Source organism: Nicotiana tabacum, chromosome 24 (genome assembly GCF_000715075.1).
Source record: "Nicotiana tabacum cultivar K326 chromosome 24, ASM71507v2, whole genome shotgun sequence".
In the NCBI taxonomy this organism is placed as follows: domain Eukaryota; kingdom Viridiplantae; phylum Streptophyta; class Magnoliopsida; order Solanales; family Solanaceae; genus Nicotiana; species Nicotiana tabacum.
In genome coordinates, this window is record NC_134103.1 from 5,477,867 (window position 1) to 5,493,987 (window position 16,121).

Below are 16,121 nucleotides of genomic sequence, written 5' to 3' on the forward strand. Positions count from 1 at the left end.
TCACTGGGAGTGTACAAACTCCGGAGGGGCTCCTACAGCCCAAACGCTATAATCTACACACACAACTCACGTGCTATAGTATCAATATGTGGATCCGCACAGACAACTAACGTGTTATTGTATCATATCAAGATCCGCACGGACAACTCACGTGCTATGGTATCAATACCTCACAAACAGGCCCTCGGCCTCACTTAGTCATCAACCTCTCTAGTCTCAAGACCCTCAGTAATAAAGGGGAATCATCCCAAAACATAATGATATAATGTATCAATAAGGAATAACAGAGACTGATTTCACGTCCTTAGTATTTAACTAAGTACACGTGCGACACTTGACAACTCGCTCACGTTCTTGCTAGGCCAAGTCAGCCTTACTACACTCAAGATCGCTAAGAGAATGTTAGAAAGAACACAAGAGAATTGTTAAAGGAAGCTTTGTATTAGAGAGAGAACTTGAATTGTTTGCTTGATGAAATGCAAATGAATTCCCCCTTTATATACTAGTCTTCTAGGAGCTAGTGTGTAAATATTAATTGTTATACAAGTCCTTAATATTTACAAGATAAGGTCTTTCTCTAGAATTCTCTACAAGCCTAGAAGATTCCAAGGAATTTTCTAGCAAATCCATAGGCATCTAGGGTCTTCCAAAGGAAGTGTCCATACTTCTCTAGAATCTTCTCACAAATACTAGATTTCCTCTTATGTAAACTTCCACATGGTATTAATATATTCCAAATGGTGTCTATATGGCATGGTGATATGGCGGGTCATCACACTCTCTCCCACTTAGTGTTGCGATGACCGCGACGTAATGTTGCCGCATAAACTCTCGGATCTTATCTTTGAATTGCCATAAGTTTTCATATCGTTCCCACGTGGCCTCTTCCGGAGATTGCCCCTTCCAATGGACGAGGAACATTGTGGTGGATTTCTACCCTTGTTTTCGCCTGGCCTGGTAATCAATAATAGCCTCAATCTCCGGTCATGTGAGGCAGTGATAGTAATAGGCTCTCGACTTGATTGGCTCCTTAGTAATAGGCGCTCGACTTGATTGGCTCCTACTCGGATCATCCTTGTATTCATGATATGGCTTAAGCATACTGGCATGGAAGACATGATAGATCTTAAGATACGATGGCATGTCAAGATTGTATGAGATCTTGCCTACCTTGGAGACGATCTTAAATGGCCCCTCATACTTGTGAATCAAATTCTGATGCATGCCCTGTAGTGCCTTGAACTGTCTTGGGTTAAACTTCACCATCACCATGTCCCCAACTCTATAGTCCGTGGGACGCCGCTTACGGTCCGTAAACTTCTTCATCTTCTTAGTTGCCTTATCCAAGTAGGACTTATCAGTGTCAAGCTGCTCTCCCCATCATTTGGCCATATGATAAGCCCTCAAACTCTTTCCCTCGAACGGGGCTGGTAATGAATGTGGAGTTTGTGGCTATTGGCCTGTGGCTTGCTCAAATGGTGTCCGGCCCGTGGATTCACTCCGCTGCAAGTTATAAGAGAATTGGGCGATGTCTAGGAGCCTTGCCCAATCTTTCTGATGCGCGCTTACATAATGCCTCAAGTAGAATTCTAGTAAGGCATTAACCCGTTCCGTTTGTACATCCGTCTATGGGTGGAAACTAGTGGAAAAGTGCAATTCCATGCCAAGTATGTCGAATAACTCTCTCCAAAAGTTCCCAGCAAAGCGGGGGTCTCGATCACTGATAATATGCCTTGATAAGCCCCAATACTTAACCACGTTCTTAAAGAATAGGTTGGCGGCTTCCTTGGCAGTGCAACCTGGTGAGGCGGGCATGACGGTGGCATATTTGAAAAATCTATCCACGACCACAATAATAATACCATAATCGTCGGACTTTGGTAGGCAAGTGATAAAGTCCATAATCATGCTCTCCCATGGACACTTTGCAACTGGTAGTGGCTCCAAAAGTCCTCCGGGTTGTTGTTTCTCAACCTTGTCCTGTTGACAGATAAGACAAGTCTGGATATAACACTCTATGTCATCTCGCATGCATGGCCAATAGTAGACTGACTCAACCAAGGCCCTAGTGCGACGTTGGCCTGGATGACCAGCCCACATTGTATCATGACTCTCCCTTATGATCCGCCGTCTAATGTCTCCAAACTTAGGCACGTAGACCCGCCGACCAGTGGTAAGCAATATGTCGTCTTCTACCCAAAAACATCTCGTCTTGCCCTGGTTGGCTAACTCGATAAGTTGTTTGGCTACTGGATCATGTTGCATGCCTTCTTTTATAGCCTCACGAATGTCCCAACTTGATGAAGTGATGGCAGCAAGCTCGACTTTTGCGGCTCAAGGCATCAGCTACAATATTACCTTTGCCCGGCTTGTACTCCAGCACATAATCAAACTCGACCAAGAAATCCTACCACCTAGCCTGTTTTGGTGTGAGCTTCTTCTATGTCTGAAAGTAGCTAGTAGCCACGTTGTCAGTCTTGACCACGAACCTTGACCCGAGCAAATAATGTCGCCATGTACGAAGGCAATGCACAATGGCAGTCATCTCCTTCTCTTGCACCGTGTAACGTCGCTCCATCTCATTTAACTTGCGGTTCTCAAACGCTATGGGATGCTTATCCTGCATCAAGACACCCCCAATAGCAAAGTCTGAGGCATCTGTGTGCACCTCAAATGTCTTGGCAAAGTCAGGAAGCGCCAAGACTGGCTCCTATGTTACAGCTGCCTTAAGGCCTTCAAATGCCTTTTGACAATGCTCCGTCCAAACCCATGGTTTGTTCTTCTTTAGCAACTCAGTCAATGGTGCAGCTTTTGCTGAGTAGCCACTGATGAATCGGCGATAGTAGTTAACAAGGCCAAGGAAGGATCTCAACTCAGTTACCTTTATAGGTGCCTCCCACTCCTGGATAGCACGTACCTTATCCTCGTCCATGCGTAGCTCGCCATTGCTAATAACATGGCCTAAGAAGTGCACCTTTGATTGTGCAAACTCGCATTTCTCCCTCTTGATGTATATCTCGTTCTCCCACAAGACTTGGAAAACCTTCCTTAAGTGCTCCATATGCTCTTCCAAGGTGTTGATGTAGATGAATATGTCGTCTAGGTAGACTACCATGAATTGATCAAGGTAGGGATGAAAACTCTTGTTCATAAGGGTGCAAAATGTGGCTGGTGCATTGGTTAAGCCAAAGGGCATCACCAACCACTCAAAGGCTCCATATCTCGTCACACATATTGTCTTCGGCTCATCCCCTTCTGCAATGCGAACCTGGTAGTAGCCCTTGCGAAGATCCACCTTGGTAAAGTACTTGGCTTGCCCAAGTCTATCGGACAAGTCAGTAATGAGCGGGATCAGGTACTTATTCTTCAGTGTGACCTTATTAAGTGCTCGGTAGTCTATGCACAAGCGCAATGATCCATCCTTCTTCTTTTGGAACAATATTGGTGCGCCGAAAGGTGCCTTTGATAGGTGAATGTGACAAGCATCTAGAAGCTCTTTCAACTGTTTCCTGAGCTCCTCTAGCTCAGGCGGTGCCATACAATATGGGGAAAATATAGGTGGCTTAGCCCCTGGCTCCAGTTCAATCTTGTGATCCACCTCTCGCCTAGGCGACAAGTGCTTAGGCAACTCCTCGGGCATGACGTCTTTGTTTTCCTCAAGCAATTTCTCTATGCAAGGCGGCAGTGTCTCTTGAAAACTCTTGTCTTCCTCCAGACTTGCGATGATTGTCACAAACGTCGGTTCCCCCTTCTTGATCCCCTTGACAACCTGCATAGCTGAGAGTTGTGCTTGGATCTGTCCGTGTGGCATAGTCACTGTAGGTACCATGCAAGATCCTTCTTGCTCCATAACCAAGAGATGTTGGAGGTAGGGGTCGATCAAAGTATGACAATGTCTAAAGAACTCTTGCCCCAGTATGATGTAAAAGATATCCATAGCGGTTATGGTAAAGTTTGTCATACCTTTCCAAGTTCCCAATTTGACACCAACTCTATTAGCTACCCCACGAGCATTCTGTACCTCGATATTCACAGTCTTAACGCGAGAGTTGGTTGGAGCAAGCTTCAATTCTAGTCTCGTTACGGCAGCCTCAGTAATGAAATTATGAGTTGCTCCAGTATCCACCATTGCATGAGGAGGCTCGTTGTTGATGGTGAGATCCACATACTAATTGCCATTCTCGGTAGGTTGGATAGCTTGCTTTGTGACAACACCACATAATCCGATCATACCCAACTGTGCGGTTCCCGAACTCTCTCCTTGCGGCTGCTCCTTCCGTTCACAGACCATGTCGTTGAGGTTCTTTAGGTCGGGACAATTTCTGAAGCTGTGCGGCCCTCCACATATGTAACATCCCTTCTTCTCGGCCTGCGCCTTCTTCTAGGCGTAGCCCTGACGGCCACTCGACTTTTTGGAATCTTGAGTCTTATAGTATTGTTGTTGTATCTCCTTGCCTTTGCCACGATCTCCCCCACCTTTGACATTGTTAACCTTTGATTCTTTGCCTTTGCCTTTGTCGTGCTTGTCATGCCTGGAATCCATCAATGATTCGGCCTCCACTATGGCTTGGTCTATATCTTTGACTTGCCGGTGTTGCAACTCCTGTTTAGCCCAATTTTGCACCCCGTCCATGAAGTGGAACAACAAGTCATCATTGGTCAGGTTGGGGATTTGAAGCATAAGGGTAGTGAACTCCTTGACATAGACACGTATGCTTCCTGTTTGCTTCAACTCCCTAAGCTTGCGCCACGCCTCGTACAAGACATTGTTTGGAAAGAATTGTCGCTTGAACTCAGCTTTGAACTGATCCCACGTGCTAATAGTACATAGACCTTTATCCACGTCGGCCATCTTCCTTCTCCACCATAGCATGGCAGTCTCTGAGAGGTACAACACTGCAGTGTTGATCATGGCCTCGTCGTCCCTCACTTTGCCGTGCCTGAAGTAGTTCTCCAAGTGCCAAAGGAAGTTTTTCACTTCTTGTGCATCACGAACACCTTTGAACACCGGGGGTATGTGAGCCTCGATCTTGGCCTCCCTCGTCACCACAACATTGTTGGCTACCTCGGTCACGCCAGCACTAACATGCTCCTCGAGTGACTCTATCTTTGCCTTCATAGCATCGATAGTACTCAAAGCCTCCATGAGTCTGTACTCTAAGGCAGTGATGATTTGCCTTAGTTCCATCTCGGTCTGTGTACGTCCCTCCAAGTCATTTCGGATACTCTCAATCTCTTCAAGAGTGTGCCCCTCAAGAACGCTAAGGGTGCCTTCCACCTTCCCCAATCATTGGCCAAAGATCTCTACGGCATCCATCCCCACGTTCATCTTCATCACCCACTCTTTACCGAGCGAGACATCCTCGGGTAGGACCTCCACTTCATCCTCGCTCGCCTCAGTGGCAGATGGCTCTTGGGATGTAAGCCCTTCGTTTGACACAACCTCGGGAGGCACCTCCTTGCTGACATTCCTCTTTTTGTAACGGCCACTCTTGCTAGCAGCATCTTGGATGGCGTTGGCTTGGTTGTGGGCAGCTTTAATTTCTCCGTCGTTCGCCATTCCCTTAGTTGCAACCTTTGCTCTGATACCACGTTGTCACGTCCTTATTATTTAACTAAGTACACGTGCGGCACATGACAACTCACTCACGATCTTGCACAACTTGCTCACGTTCTTGCTATGCCAAGTCAGCCTTACTACACTCAAGATAGTTAAGAGAATGTTAGAAAGAACACAAGAGAATTGTTAAAGGAAGCTTTGTATTAGAGAGAACTTGAATTGTTTGCTTGATAAAATACAAATGAATGCCCTCCTTTATATACTAGTCTCCTAGGGGTTAGTGTGTAAATATTAATTATTACACAAGTCTTTAATATTTACAAGATAAGGGCTTTATCTAGAATTCTCTACAAGTCTAGAAGATTCCAAGGACTTTCCTAGCAAATTCATAGGCATCTAGGGTCTTCCAAAAGAAATGTCCATACTTCTCTAGAATCTTCTCACAAATACTAGATTTCCTCCTATGTAAGCTTCTACATGGTATTCATATATGTTAAATAGTACCTATGTGGCATGGTGACATGGCGGGTCATCACATTGAGGTATAATATGCAAGTAATACTACGATTGAGTACAAGTAACAATAAGCAGGAAAGTTCAACAGGTATCACGACCACTGGTGTCTTTACAGTACCAACACATAGCCTAAGCATGATTTCTAGCATGATTCACTATCAAATTTCTATAGCACAGAAAAGGACACATAGCTAACAACAAGCTTACTCAACTTTCTAGTTTCACGGAATGGACCAAGTCCCAATTCCCACGGTGCACGCCCACACGTCCCTCACCTAGCATGCGCGTCACCTCCAAAATACTCACATAATACAATAATCCGGGGTTTCATACCCTCAGGACCAGATTTAAAATTGTTACTTACCTCAAATCGCGCAAAACTCTACTCCAAAGTGCCTTTGCCTCTCGAATCGGTCTCCAAAAGCCCTGAATCAACTTTTTTTTACTCATATTTGCTACTTTGAATTTCTTCTAATGTCTAATGATTCGATCTTATGCAAAAACACTAAGCTGGGCAGTAGAGTTTACGATTTGACTTATTTCGATCTTGGCTCACGTTTCATTTTGTTTAATTCACCCATTTCCCTAGTTGCAATGAGCTGTATTCGAATGGACATAAAATCGAAAGTGGTCATAGGAATTGACAACCCCCCACAACTGTATTTCCATAATATGTGAACTTCCACATGCTATCCCAAACTTAGAAAAGATAAATAATTCAAATGCGCTAGTTGCTTTAGGCGCGAAGAATAATAAATCATCGTGATTATGGGTACGGTTCCCGTGGCATAATCATAATGCGTAACTCCAAACTCAAGTGCGCGTTTCACGCGATTTGACCGCAATTTCAAATAATAAAAATGAACATGTTGTGAATCACGGGTGCGTTTCACGTTGCGTGATTTGCAATGTGTATAAAAATAACAAGTGCGCGACCCCGTGGCTTGTTTAAATAAACTCTATAATTGTTTTAAAATAATTAAAAGCGGTTAGAAGGTAAAAATACACATAAGTCTTAAAACATATAATAAATCAGATAATTAGGCTAAGTATTAATTGTTAAGCGGCCGTGCTAAAACCACGGAACTCGGGAGTGGCTCACACCTTCTCCCGGGTTAACAGAATTTCTTACATGGTCTTGTGTGTTCGCGGACCATAAATAGAGTCAATTTCCTCGAGTTGAGATTTTAAAATAAACCAGTGACTTGGGACACCATAATAATTATTCCAAGTGGCTACTCTGATTAATTAAATAATCCCATTTCGAATAATATCACTTTAATTGGAAAAACTCCTCTATCCCTTCTGAAAAAAGAGGTGTGACATCTCTGGCGACTCTGCTGGGATCGAACCCAAAAAATTTCTGGTTCAGAGTTCAGAATTCGAGTTTAGAATAACTATTATACTTCGCTTTTTGTGATTTATTGACGTGTTTGGGCCTAATGTGCTAATTGACGCTTTTACCGCTTTGATATTGTTTGAATGGTATATAAACTGTTACGACTGGAGAGATGCTGTACACGAGGTGAGCTAACTCCCCTTTTTTCATATTCCTTGATTTTCTCTCTCCAAAATCAGTGTCCCCCCTCACTCGCTTTCTCTCTCTGCATATCTTTTGGTGTGTTGTGGAGAGGGCTAAAATCAGCATTCTAACGGCAGTTTTCGGGTAATAATCGGGTTTATGATGTTTTCTAATACTCAAGGTTGGTTTGTGTATTTGATTTTGGTCTATCTGATTTTCACCTGTGAGCTTTACTCTCGTTATAGATTGAAGGATAATGGGATCTCGGTTACAGATTGAAGGAGATGAATCTGTACTTGTGCGGGTCACTCACTCCAATATTAAGAGCTTTTCCCCTGAAATCCGGTTTTCACTTCAGGTACTCGCAAGTTTCTCACCTTTGCTTAGTAATATTATCGGTTATGCAGGTTCCGCTATTACTATAATTAGATCAATTATATAATTGGAACTTAAATTTCAAATTTGCAAAGACATATGATCGGCTTTACATCTGTTCTCGATGAGTTTATTAGTTAGACTTTCAAATGGCTCATCTTTGATATAATAGAAGTAACTTTTGAGGCTCGTAATTCATTTTGGATGTACTTGTAGGAGCATCCAAGATTTAAAGTTTATGTGTTCCTACAGTGATTAATGTAGTAATTGGGTTCACAGTAAACAAAACTAATAAATATTTAGTGGACTTCTTAATAGAAATACAGGGTCTGCAGAAAAGTTACTAGGTTCCGAGAAACCTATAAACTATGCACTAGATCCGCCACCACTTGTGTTGTGCATTACAGTCCAATGTCTCTTTGTTTTCAGATGACAGTGGAAGCCGTTAAAGAGAAGCTTTGGAAAAAGTGTGGTACTTCCGTCAATTCAATGTCCCTAGAGCTCTATGATGAAATTGGTGCTAAAATCTCAGTCCTAAGTGATAATGCGAGACCCCTTGGTTTTTATTCCCCATTGGACGGGTTAGTAAAACTCTTTCTATCCGAAGCCGTAGTATATCTTAATTGTCCTTTTCTAGATAACGAACTCTCTGTATTATGTATTGATATCATGTCCTGTCTGCATTTTGTGCAGAAAGAACTTGAGCTAATACGGACATATATATCCGGATTAACCAGTCTGCATTTGCAGTTATTGCCTGCATGTCATTGATCTTGATCCATCATCAGTGACTTCTGGAGGTTGGCTCGAGGACACATCACTTGTGGATAAGTACACTATCTCTGACGAGGCTTATGGGAAACTTGGTGGTAATTGCTGACGAGTTTCACTTGGCATATTTGCTTTAAAAATGTCTTCTCTAATTTGATTTCTCCTTAACTCGAATACAATGCCAGTTTAAATCAATTTACTCCTCAATTTTTTCCCCCATCAATTGGGTTTGTTAGTGGATCGCATAATTTGAAAAATAACAACAACAAACCCAGTTTGATCCCATAAATAGGGTCTGTGGAGGGTAGTGTGTACGCAAACCTTACTCCTACCTCATAGAGATAGAAAGGCTGTTTCCGATAGACCCCCGGCTCAAGAAGCAATGAAAATAAAGCACTAAATAGCAAAGAATGTTAGCAACAATGTAACATAGTAACGTGTGCGAATGCCGCAACATGCGTAATAAAGAACCGTTAATAGGAAATTACAAAAATAGTCCTAGTACTATTGAATGGCCTAGGAGGAACACACTACTATCTGTCAACCTACAACCGTAATCCTCGACCTTCACACCTTCCTATCGTGGGTCATGTCATCGGTAAGCTGAAGCAATGACATGTCCTGCCTAATTACCTCTCTCCAATACTTCTTAGGCCTACCCCTTCCCTTCCTCAGACCCGCCATGGACAACCTCTCACACCTCCTCACTGGAGCATCCATGTCTCTCCACCTCACATGCCCGAATCACCTCAACCTTGATTCCCGCAACTTGTGCTCCACAGATGCCACACCTACCTTGTCCTTAATAACTTCATTCCTAATCATGTCTTTCCTAGTATGTCCGCACATCCATATCAACATCCTCATTTCAGCTACTTTCATTTTTTGGACATGCGACTTCTTGACGGGCCAATACTCAACTCCATACAACATAGTCAGTCTAGTCACCACTCTACAGAACTTGCCCTTAAGTTCAGGTGGCACATTCTTATCACACAAAACCCCCGATGCGAGCCTCCATTTCATCCACCCCGCTCCAATACGATGAGTAACATCCTCGTCAATCTCCCCGTTGCCTTGAATAATAGACCCAAGATATTTGAAACTGTCTCTTCTAGGGATGACCTGAGTATCAATCCTCACTTCCACTTCTTCTTCATGCATCCCCTCACTGAACTTGCACTCCAAGTACTCAGTTTTCGACCTACTCAACTTGAAACCTTTAGACTCCAGCGTTTGTCTCCAAACTTCCAATTTAGCATTAACTCTGCCTAGTGTCTCGTCAATTAGGACTATGTCACCATCAAATAACATACACCATGGCACCCCCTTGTATGTTACGCATCAGTGTATCTAACGCTAAAGCAAACAAAAATGGGCTAAGAGCCGATCCCTGGTGTAACTCCATCTTCACTGGGAAATAATCCGAGTCTCCTCCCGCAGTGCTCACCCGAGTCTTCGCTCCCTCGTACATGTCCTTAATCGCCCTAATGTATGCCACCGGGACACCACTAGCCTCCAAACATCTCTATATGATTTTATCATAGGCCTTCTCTAGGTCGATGAATACCAAATGCAAGTCTTTCTTCCTCTCCCTGTACTGCTCCACCAATCTCCTCAAAAGGTGAATGGCTTCTGTCGTCGACCGTCCCGGCATAAATCCGAATTGGTTCTCGAAAATAGTAACACTACGTCGCACCCTTATCTCCACCACCCTCTCCCATACTTTCATAGTATGACTCAACAGCTTGATACCCCTATAGTTGTTACAACCTGGATATCACCTTCGTTTTTATACAACGGGATCATCAAACTCTGCCGCCAATCTTCTGGCATATTCTTCGTCCTGAAAATGACATTAAACAGACCAGTAAGCCACTCCAAGCCTGCCCGACCAACTACCATTTTCACTGGGATCTCATCTGGCCCAGTAGCCTTACTCCTGCTCATCTTCCGCATCGCCCCCTCCACCTCTACGCTCCTAATAGGCCTACAAAACCCAAAATCCCTCTGACTCCCTGAATCCTCCAACTCACCTAGCACGATGTTCCTTTCCCCTCCCTCGTTCAAGAGCCTATGGAAGTACTCCTGATACACGCTTCTTCTACTAGAACCTTACCATAGTCGTCCTTGATGCACCGTACATAATTTGAAAAATAATTCCGTGAAAAGTAGAGCCTTTAGAAAACAGTGTATCATCCTGAATTTGCTTCAGTTCCTTTCCCTTGTGGTTCTAAGATGACTATAGAACACACACTCTTTAGATCATTGGTTTTCCTCCATTTTTCTAACGTAAGTCACTATGGACATCTTTCTAATTCTACATGACAAGTTACCTATTATGGTTTAACCGGGAAGGAGCCACACGGTACAAAGGATTATATATATTATAGCACACTTTACCTGTTCCAAAAAAAAGGTTATAGATTTTATGGCAAGATTTTTTGTCCATTCAAACATCTTTTGCTTTGCTATTATGCTAGGGTGCAAAGTTTTATCTAATTAATCTTGTTCCTAACTGACAAATGATACTTTTCTTGTAATTTTTGACTTGTTGACTTGTGTCTTAACATCCAACTGCATGGTCCATGAAGTTAAATTGGAGGCATGTTCAGTCTCTTTGGAGATGCAAAGAAGTAGCCGTATGACTGTAATTCTTTTTGCCATTTGTAAAAGAAAGTACATTCAAATGACAGTTTCTCGATTGCTTATAGTATGTCTTCAGTCGCTAAATTAACATGATTTATCGGAGGACCAAATGCTGCCATATGCTAGCAAATATCTTTTTTCTTTGATAAAGTAAATTCTTTTTTATTAATGTGGAAATACCTGCACATATAAGTTGTGTACCAAAATATAGATACCCTACAGGATAATACGGTTTTCTACAAATGACACGATCTTGTAAGCAAACAGGGATTACATGGGTGCCAGAGACTAAGTATAAAAGGCTATACCTACACTTATTTTTTGTCCCCTTAAAAGCTCTGATATTTCTCTCTTTCCACAAGAACCACATGAATCATGATGGCTCATGGAGTGACCTCCCATGCTCTTTGTCTTTTCTTCCTGGGATGGATCCTAGAGTTGACAAGTTTGTTACGATTTTCTAGGTACTTTCAGAAAATTCAAGGAAACATTGCCGCTTAAGCAACCGCCTGGTCAAGAATCTAAAGTAAGTTTTCTACTGTAAAAAGTTAAAAACTTATGGTAAATTACTTAGACTAGCTCAAGTTTAACAATATCGTGGATCTCCCCTTTAGTTTACTATGTTATTTGTTAGGACCTTAAATAGCTACATTGTTTCAAAAATTTCAACTTTCTCTCCAAATTAATCCTCCAATTTGATTATATTACCCCCAATAACATATGGCGGAGAGTAAGAGAAAACGGTTGTTACTATGTTGATAGGTCATTTTGTACATATATTTGGCAACAGCCTATGCAACAATGATAATAAAATTACCCTTTTCCCAGCATATTTTCTCCCACTCCCATCTTCAGAGCAACCACTTTCACTTGACAAGCTCTATCCTCACACTTCACCCTTTCCCTCCCACATATCTTGCTATACCCGCCTCTTCAGGATAACCCGGTTTATTCTTAGTTAAATGAAGGGGATTTTTTTTGCATCATACCAAATCGGGATGGCATCTAGAGTGGATGTTTGGAAGGGAAATCAGCTAGTTATGGAACTACTGCAAAGTTTAAGTAAATCACTGTCACTAATATATTGCAAGTTCCTTGCCTCGCTACTTCTTTTTGGGAAGAGCTTTTTGGTGCTGAACAATACCAGTCGCTGAAAGTACTATTTACTTTTCATTTTTGTGTCATGTTGCTATATTTTGTAATGCTAGATCTTTTATTCATTTCCTCACTTTGCTTTTTCAAACAGATATCTGACAACTATATGGGAGAAGTTTGTGCAGATATTAAGGTTAGTTGATCTTTCTCTATTGCAGTTCTCTTTCCAACTATTTAATATGTCTATTGCATTATCATATTAAAGTAATATATACATTCTTGACCATACTTCAGTTTTCTCACGTGAGCCTTTTAATTATGCAGTTATTGAGGATTACCTTTATGTACATTATTTTGATATACGCTATCTCTTGCTGAAGCAAAGAATTCGTTTGCTGATTGTCCTAGAAGATGCTATATACAAAATAAAATAGTTGAGTAATATACCTGCCCTAAGTAGCCCAAGAAATTTCCTTGTATCCATATTTCCTTTTAAACAATTTGCAACAATGTACTTTCCTGCGGCTTAAAGCGCCTCCAACTCAAATTAGAAAATATAAACATTCAAATAAATAGAAAGACAAAGGTTTAACTTAGCATAAATTAGGTAGTTATTGTAAATTAGTTTTGTTCTTTGATTGGATCTTTGATAGTTTGACTTGTAACTAAGGGTGGAGATACATAATCTGTAGTAAGTTTTACTTTTCATTTCATAGTTGTCACTACTGATACTTGATGGTAGGTCATCGATATGTTTATGACAAAACCATTTATACCTCGGGTGCTTCTACTTCTGAATGGAATAAATTCGCAAATTGTTACAACAGATAGGTTCTTTAGTTCACACACGGTACTTTTGTTGTTAAATTTGTTAAGATTCTTCCTTCTCCTTTATGTTTTTCTCTTCCCTTTTTTGGATTTTTTTTCGCGGTGGTGGTGCAGGATTTATGTTCTTCTGGATACTTCTTTCTTTTATTTTCTTTCTGCAACTTAACATTTTCTATCTCAGAAGAATAATCGTTTAGCGTTAGGATCCAATTTTGTTTTTTTCGTGAACACAGATATGGGACAGATGTGAAGTGGAACCTGGAGAGAGAAGAGGCACGGTCAAATTTGTTGGTCAGGCAGAAACACTTGCACCTGGGTTTTGGGTTGGAGTTCAGTTTGATGAACCTGCAGGAAAACATGACGGCATGTATGTCAGAAACACAAACTTCCTCGTTAAATCTTAGTTTGAAGTAGCAATACATATATTTTATTGGTAGTAACTAGCAGTAGAGAGTTTACTCTGTGTGTGAGGAAGCATGCACTATGCATGTCTCCTATGAATGACTTGCCTACCCGTGAAAGATCGTATGGGACTTTGCTTGTATTGGCTCGTTTGCGCAAATGCTTAATTTAGAAACTTTAGCCAATTCTTCACCCTTTGAACTATTGGGGGTGCTACAGGATAGATATAGAGGAATGGAATAGATCCAGTTCTGATGGGGTTATAACTTAGAGTTACTATCAAAGCACGGATGGTGCATAATCTATGTGAGCTCTTGCTTCAAAAGAGGTCGGGATAAGTTTCATTTGTGTGAAGAAAATAATTATCAACAGAAAATTGGGAATTTTAAAATAATGGGACAGCAATTGATAGGTAACAAGTCATATGGAACTCACCCGTCCGGAGCAGCAAATGATGTATCTGCTCTGCTGCATTAAAAAGTGTAGTGCTTGGCCAGAGTTCTCTAAAGGTCCATTGCTGCAGATTCCTATTTCTAGAAATGCTTGCCTTGTGTATTGGCACACCACACAAGTGTTCTCTTTTTGACTCTGATACTCCATACTTGTGATTTCACTTCTGAAGAAATGCTATATTTAGGAAACTGTTACAAAAGGTTCCTAGAATAATTGCTGCATCTAAACCAAATTCTTCTTATATGTTTCACAGGGTGAAAGGGAAACGTTACTTTGACTGCCCTCCCCTTCATGGTGCAATGGTCCGCCCAGACAAAGTAAAGGTTTGTTTAAGGGGTATCGTTGTCATATTCCAATCCCTAATAAACTTGCCGGTTAATGTTCTGATAAAAGAATTATACTTGCCGGGACAAGAGTGGGTTGCTTTAGTGGTGAGCACCCTCCACTTCCAACCAAGAGATTGTGAGTTCGAGTCACCTCAAGAGCAAGGTGGAGAGTTCTTGGAGGGAGGGAGTCGGGGGTCTATCAGAAACAGACTCTCTACCCCAGGGTAAAGGTAAGGTTTGCGTATACACTACCCTCCTCAGACCCCACTAGTGGATTATACTGAGTTGTTGTTGTAGTAGTTAATGTTGCTTGTATCTGTTTCATGTTTGGGTTGAAATGTGATATATTTCTATCTTTCTTGAGATGAATATATTTACACTTATTACCTTCAAAAAGTAAAGTTATTAGCTGCATGCCATATACAAGTTATAGAATCTTGATTTCAGCATATTCATAATGTGAGAAGTTGGAGATGCTGTGAATAGAATGTTGTAAACAAACATCCAATTCCGGTGTGCCTTTAATGATTTATAAAATGAAGAAATTATTCTCAGTTGTTAATACTAGGCATTCAACATTAGCTATATGGGATGGTCGAATGCAATTCAAGCTATAAAATACAATCTTGTTCCCCAGTTGAATGTCCACGTTTGCGAGCATGCTATGAAGATAAGAAGAGTAAAAGTTGTTTATTTTAACTCAAATGACTGATAATTTAATGAGGAACATGCAGGACTCATGGCTTACCATTTTAGTTTTAAGAAGTTGATAAAATAGAAGTCAAGTTATATTGGAGAATGTAAAGGTTGGCTAACTGTTAAATTTTGTGATCATTTGAGATACAGAAAAGGGTGTGTAGTTGACTTCAATTAGTCTGGCTGGTCTAAGACTACAATTTTTGAAATTTCATTTTATAAATGACTACCAGAAAGCAACTGCATCGCTGTTTGCCTCGGACGGACTCCCCTAGAAAAATATTTTGGGATGCAAAAGTGAAAAGAGTTGTAGTGTTGTAAATTACCTTAGATCTGACCTTTTGACAAGCTCTAAATTTTGCATTGCAGATTGGAGATTATCCAGAAAAAGACCCCTTTGAGGAAGAGGAAATTTAAATGCCAGTTTGCTGCTCCGTTTGCTTTACTTGAAATTTTAATAGATAGGATATGCATATGTTTCAAATATACAATTGAGCAGGAAAGATGAACAGGCTTAAGCTAATTGAAAGTCACGGTAGTGTATATTTATCTACTGTTGCATTATTTTTTTTTAAAATGAGATGATTTCAACATTCCATACGTGTTTCTTCATTTTGTAAACTTGGCGTGACCTAGTTTTTTTGGCTTAACTAGTGATTTAAAAAATAGTGCTGAAGAAATGAAAGAAACAAGAAATCAGAGGCTCAAATAAATAATGATAAATAGCCAAATACATATGCAGCCCCCTAAACTTGTCCCCGTTTTTCACTAAACACTTAGAGCCCGTTTGGACATAAGAAATTTTTTCCCTTTTTCCAAAAAAAAAAATCACTTTCCTGAAATCAGCGTTTGTTCATGAAATTTTCAATTCATTTGAAGATGTATTTTAGAATTTTTTGAAAATTTGAAAAACTACAAAAAACTGTTT

General features: G+C 41.0%; 1 protein-coding gene across 4 annotated transcripts; it reads left to right on the forward strand.

Moving 5' to 3' along the window:
- Positions 1-7,583: 7,583 nt before the first annotated feature.
- LOC107821699 (tubulin-folding cofactor B-like) lies at positions 7,584-15,783 on the forward strand. 4 transcript variants are annotated; one of them, XR_012706664.1, is made up of 10 exons: positions 7,584-7,742; positions 7,844-7,956; positions 8,403-8,554; positions 8,724-8,842; positions 11,858-11,919; positions 12,640-12,681; positions 13,550-13,683; positions 14,425-14,494; positions 14,586-14,727; positions 15,563-15,783. XR_012706664.1 is itself a non-coding variant. In XM_016648145.2 (9 exons), exons 2-8 carry the CDS (start codon positions 7,855-7,857, stop codon positions 14,723-14,725), a joined length of 912 nt encoding a protein of 303 aa, XP_016503631.1. In that variant the 5' UTR covers positions 7,584-7,742; positions 7,844-7,854; the 3' UTR covers positions 14,726-14,727; positions 15,563-15,783. The 4 variants fall into 4 exon arrangements, 3 of the variants coding, with proteins under 3 accessions (XP_016503631.1, XP_016503633.1, XP_016503632.1); XM_016648145.2 differs by having other exon boundaries at positions 14,425-14,727; XM_016648147.2 differs by lacking the exon at positions 14,586-14,727.
- Positions 15,784-16,121: the final 338 nt, after the last annotated feature.